General features: G+C 46.1%; 1 protein-coding gene across 1 annotated transcript; it reads left to right on the top strand.

Moving 5' to 3' along the window:
- Positions 1-2,507: 2,507 nt before the first annotated feature.
- Positions 2,508-5,528, top strand: znf703 (zinc finger protein 703). The gene is made up of 2 exons (XM_087797024.1): positions 2,508-3,077; positions 3,376-5,528. The coding sequence occupies exons 1-2, from the start codon at positions 2,817-2,819 to the stop codon at positions 4,867-4,869; spliced, it is 1,755 nt and encodes a 584-aa protein (XP_087653150.1). The 5' UTR covers positions 2,508-2,816; the 3' UTR covers positions 4,870-5,528.
- The last annotated feature ends 467 nt before the right edge of the window (positions 5,529-5,995 follow it).

Below are 5,995 nucleotides of genomic sequence, written 5' to 3'. Positions count from 1 at the left end.
GCCTGTGAGGCGTTTGGTTCTAAATGCCATGTCTGCTACACCCCATGAAACTGTCTTAATCCACTTTTTCCCCCCTTGGTTTTATTGCCGCTGGAGAAAAGACTGGGGATAGAGCAGAACCCCGGCCCCAGGCCTCTATTCCCATTCCTCACACCCCATAAGTCAGTCACAGATAATTAAATAGGAGTTATTTACACTCGTATTTTATTCCCCTTCCATGTCTCTCTGGCGCTTTTATCATTTCTCGCTCCTTCTTTTTCGTACAGTAACACGCCAGGCCTTGTCAGAGTCTGGCAGTCACCAGAGGACGCCTGAAGAAGTAATTGCTTAAAAAATACCCCTCCTCTCGCCCCACATCAAATTGGTCCCTCATTAAACATCTTCCTAATCTATCCCTGTGTCGCAAATCTTTCAGCAAAGAAGGATGACCCAGTGAGGACTTGGGGGAGCCGGGCTTCAGGACTCTGCTCAATATCAGTGTCACATATTTACTCTGAGGTCGGGCAAACAGCAGCTTTTCAACACGGCCATGAATCAGCCCCACCACAGAGCTCGGGCGTCCGTCACAGGTCCCGGCGGCTCTATAAATCTCATGATCACAGGGGCCATGTGGGGTCCGGCCCTCCTCTCTCCTGCCTCATCCCAAAGGTTTTTTTTTTTGTTTATGCTACTGCTCCTGCTTTGATACTAGCATGGAAAAGACATGGAAATAGCCCGAGGGCTGGCCAGACCTTGACATGCTGAGAATCCTCTTTAACAGAAAAGCTGCCCCCCCTCCCTAAAATATACTCAACAGGAAACAGCCATCAGTCATCAACACGCCAAAACAGCTGTTACCAGCCGACATCAAGGGGACACATGAAAGGAGCTGCTCCCTGTTGTTTGAGCCCTCCCTTGTTTCATTCTCTCGCTGCCTTTGTCTGGTTTTCCCGATCCCCTCCTCTTTAGTCTACTTTTAAACGCCCCCCTTCCCTTATGCAACCCCACCCACACTGCACCCACTCACCCTTTTTAACAAGTGGGTGACTGCATGAGTCGGAAAGCTCACATATTAACTGTCAGTTGTAAAAAAAAAAAAACATGTTTGAAAATCCCCTTTAAAAACCCTGAGAGATACCTTCAAGTCTTACAGTCGGCAGGCAGTTGTTGTGCGTCACCTGTTTATGTGTCTGGGCCCGAGGCGACGAGAGACTTTTTTAAACAAACACACAGATTCGAAAGATGATTGTGCCACACTTAGGCCGGCGTACATTTTTTGTGTGCACGTATTCTTGGCTCTCTAGGTCAGTGAAGCGCGAGTGGCAATGTGTGGGCGATGAGTGACGGCTGAGCCTAATGATGACAGGTCAAACAGTGACGCCGGTGACAGACGCCGGAGTGATTTCATCAACTTGCGCCGACTTTCCTGGCACTTGCTGAAAAAAAGGAGCCATGTTTGCTCAGAGAACTGGCTCACGCATGTTCACGTTTGAAACAACGAGTTCCAAGATTTACAAGCCACTTGGTCGTGTCAACACTTGGCCATCAAATAACCAAAACACTGCAATAATGGAGGGGAGTTTACATCTACAAATTAAGAACACATCTTTTCTAGTTGGCTAAGGATTATGTTTAAAGGGATATTTATTTCAATATATCTGTACTTAATATGACTAGCAGCTTGGCTAATGCTAATAGATTAAAGTAAGTAAGTAAGTAATTTTTATTTGTACAGCGCTTTTCCAGACCAGGGTCACAAAGCGCTTAAACAATCCAAACAATATTCAATAAAGTATATATTTTAAAGATCAAGATAAAACTAAGAACACAACAGGAGTTCCAGAAAATGTGTATAGTTTATCAGGGAAAAGAAAGATTTACAATCGTATATAAGAGCTGGACAAGCTACAACTTAGTAAGCTAAGTTACCAGCATTTCAGCTATGTTAAACCAATGCTTCCTTTTTTTATATCTAATAACCTCAACCCTATATTTGCAACTGTAAAAAGTGTATTGTCACAAGTAATGATTAGTATACTGTTGGTTTCCCCTAATCCTTTCTTCTCAATTAATAAAGCTACACTTTTGAAAAAATCTCTTTAATTTTCTGCAACTTCATGTGCTGCTAAATGCACTTTTATCAAAAAAAATGTAAATATGGCCTTGCTGGTATTTAAATCATACAAATGACTCTTATCATTTTAACTTTGGTGAGGTCAATTGACTTAATTTGTTGTTTACAACACAGCAGCTTGAAAATATAATAATGCAGAATTGTCATGGAAACAGTAAATTATACTATGGCCATGTTTCCTGGTGTTTTAGAATTGATGTAATGTGTGATGAGTGGAGGTCACTGTCATACATTTGGCGTGGGGAGACAAACGACACCCCCGTGCATTAAACACGCCCCTGCCATGGACGCTGACACCTGATTGGACGGCGGCCCTGTCCTCTGAAGCTCCTCCCCTCCCCTCTTGTATGTGGGAGCAGCGATGAAGTGAAGCTGCTGCATAGACACCAGTGCGCACACAGGAGGACGTCCTACCCGGAGATATCCTGACACTTGACGCTTTTTTTAAAAACTCTTTCTGCTCCATTGGATCACGGACCCTTTAGGAATATCGTCCTAACACGACGGTTAAGGATGACACTGGGACGATTTGTTGTCCTCTAGACATTGGTTTGAAGAGCGCGCATTGCGCACATGCCAGTTTTGGATTACTGACTTTTGTTTTTGTTGCTGTTGAGACTTCACTATAACAGTATGGCAAAAATAATTTCCTAACTTGGCCTGTTGTCACACACGATTTTTCTCACCGTGCGACCTGATCCAGATGAGAGAGATCCCCGGTGGAGCTGACGCGCTTTTACGCAGACAGTCCCCGGAGCGCAGCGGCGATCCTCGCTGGCCAGTAGCTGACAAACCTCGACATACATTTCCTTCCTCGAACACGACTCGTCCGTTACCCTCGGATCCTTCACGGCAGGCAAAGAGACTCCCGATCAGGATCGTAAAGATGTTGACTGCGCACAGCGGCCACTTGCTGCACCCGGAATATCTCCAGCCGCTCCAGTCCGCCCCAGTCAGCATAGAAGTAAGTATATTTTTTATTATTCAATAAAAGTAACATCAGTCAATAGCTGTCATCAGATTTTATCAGTAAGTGAGAGAGGAGACATCATGTCTGCAATGATTTTTCTTTAATGTGTTTTAGCGACCCAAGCTCTCGACGCAACTCTTTTATCTATTTTTATTTGCGTAACGCAACAGCAAATTATCAAATATAGGAGGAAAAAATGTGTCAAAGAATTATGAATAGAAGCATTACGAAAAAGTTGACGATAATATATCCCAATTTTAACGTTTTATTTTTATGTTTGTCTCCTTTCTAGCTGGATGCAAAGAAAAGTCCTCTGGCTCTTCTAGCGCAGACCTGCTCCCAAATAGGCAAACCGGACCCACCTTCTTCTTCCAAACTGGCCTCCCTCAGCTCTGGTTTGGGTGACAAGGAGTCCTCAAGTCGTTCCTCAAAATCTGGCGAGCAGCACCAGTCCTTGGAAGACAAATCCAGCTTCAAGCCATACTCCAAGTCATCCGGCGAAACACGAAAGGATGCTCTAGTGGCAAAGGGATCTTCAGAGAAAGCATTCCGAGGGTCCAATGGCGGAACCAGTGCAAATTGTCCATCATTTCCACCTCATTCACGTTCACCGTCAAGCTCCACTTCCCCTCCCCTGCACCCTCAGAGTCAGAGCCACAGACAAAGCCATTCACCCTCTAGCCAGCCAGCAGTCCACTCTCAGGCCCTGCACATGGACAGCAAGCCTGCAAGCACAGAGCAGTCTGGCTTGGACAATAGCAACAGCTCTGCTAAAAAAGACTCAGAGTCAGCAAAGTCAGGGATAGATGGTGCTCAGTTGGCCAACTCCAGCCACGTGAGAGCCAGCGCTAACTCAAGTAACGCAAGTTCTTCCAGTAGCCCGAGGCCCGAGAGCAAGAGTGACTCACAAGCCTCAACACAACCTACTCTGAGCTCTGGCCACATTGCCCCAGTGTCGCCCTTTAAACCAGGACATTCTGTCTTCCCTTTGCCACCAGCTTCAATGGGCTATCACGGCTCCATCGTGGGGGCCTACGCAGGCTACCCCTCCCAGTTTGTCCATGGCCTGGATCACAGCAAATCAAGTTTGGGGTTAGGACTTCCAGGAAAGCACCCTAGTTCCAGTCCACTGACAGGAGCCTCTCCTCCATCATTAATGCAGGGGTTATGCCGGGACCCATACTGTTTGACTTATCCTAATGCCCCACACCTTGGAGGAAGTAACTGCACCACATGTGTCCATGATCCATCAAGTCTTAAATCTGGCTTTCCACTGGTTTACCCATCACACCACCTCCACTCTCTGCACCCCAGTGCCCTGTCCTCCAGCACAACCCCATCCCTCTCCCACCCCCTCTACACATATGGATTCATGCTCCCCAACGAACCGATGCCACATGCCTGTAATTGGGTGTCTGTTGGAGGCCCCTGTGACAAACGCTTTTCCACTTCTGAGGAGCTTCTGGCCCACTTGCGTACTCACACTGCTCTCCCTGGCATGGTGGAGAGTAAGCTGTTGTCAGCTTACCCTTCCTCTGTATCATCCTCCGCCTCATGCCACCTACATCTTCCTCCACACAGCAGCCCTGGTACCTTACCCGGCTCTTTCTCTCTTCGTGGCTCTCCTGGCCTAGGTCTTGCCCGCTACCATCCGTACAGCAAATCCCATCTGCCAGGGGCCCCAGGACTTCCCATGCCATCCCTTCCCTCCACCTCACCATATTACTCCCCATATGCTCTCTACAGTCAGAGAATGGGATCCGCATCTGCTCTTGGATACCAGTGATGACAAGTAGTGGTGATAGTCACAGCTTGGACTCGTAGGAGCTGCTTTTGGCGATAATTCACCATCAGTCCACGGCATCAGGTGTGAAAGAGATGCCAACCTTTAGCCTCAGGATTGTGACCAGCGAAGGCTAAAGACTCTAAAGGATTGTGTTGTTGCAACCAAGAGACTCTAGCTATGACACATGTCTTAGAGCATTTTTGAAGCAGTTCTGCTTTGTTTTCTTTCGCCACATCTGTCTCCCAGAATGAAAGTGTGTATTTATTTTTTACTGAAGCTCTTGCTTTACAGCTGTGTGGGGAAGTCTGCTCTACATTTATAACTGAAAAGAGAATGATTTATGTACCATTATGCCTACTAAAACACCTTGCACCATCATGAGGACGGACTTTGAGGCTTTATTCTGGGACCCCCTGTCTACTTCTTACCATTATCTGCTTTTCAAGACTAAAGCAATGCATGTTCTTTGAAATTGTCTAGCTTTTATTTTTATTTGTAAATATGCAAAGATTTAATATTTTTTCATGCTTACCTGGGGTAAAAAGTTGGGGGGTTACCAATAAAAACGGTACAAAGATTAACAGAGTTTAAATGATGGCTGTGCTATCCAACCGGGAAACGTCTTATTTTGATAAGAAAATAAATGATACATGATTGCAGTTCTTGTTTTATTCTTGTCTTTGGTCACTTCTCTATATTTAATTTAATGCCGGATCTGAGCATGAACTCACTCATCTGTTCTGCACTTACTGTGGACCATCTATCATCACGGCTGTTATATCTGCACTCTGTGTGGCTATGTGTAATATTTCATGGCTCGTATCAGTTGACAGGTCTGTCCCAAAGAGGGCATGCCAGGTCACATTAGTCCTGTTCGCTGCTCTCAGCGGACCTCCATCCTGCTTCCCTCCATCATCCACATTGCTTTTGTTGTTGAAAGTGCAGCGTTTAATTGCTGATTCTTGTTTGTGAGGCCTGAAAACAGCCTCCTCAGCAGACTGGAGTGGGTCACTGGGACTTCAATAATGACCTGAGGGAGGTGTCGGCCCAGGATCTCCTCACGCTCTGACGGATAGGCCTGCAACACAAAGGCCAGTGCTGACAATGGGAGGCAGTTAATAGAGAA

Source organism: Callionymus lyra, chromosome 1, assembly GCF_982586985.1.
Source record: "Callionymus lyra chromosome 1, fCalLyr1.hap1.1, whole genome shotgun sequence".
NCBI classification, from domain to species: Eukaryota; Metazoa; Chordata; class Actinopteri; order Syngnathiformes; family Callionymidae; genus Callionymus; species Callionymus lyra.
This window is presented reverse-complemented; position numbering and strand designations above follow the sequence as displayed.

What these genes read in the sequence shown, in the direction of transcription:
- znf703 (XM_087797024.1), top strand. Translation starts at nt 2,817, where the DNA reads ATGAGAGAGATCCCCGGTGGAGCTGACGCGCTTTTACGCAGACAGTCC. An exon ending in CCGCCCCAGTCAGCATAGAA is followed by an intron (nt 3,078 to 3,375) that starts GTAAGTATATTT and finishes TCTCCTTTCTAG; the next exon opens with CTGGATGCAAAGAAAAGTCC.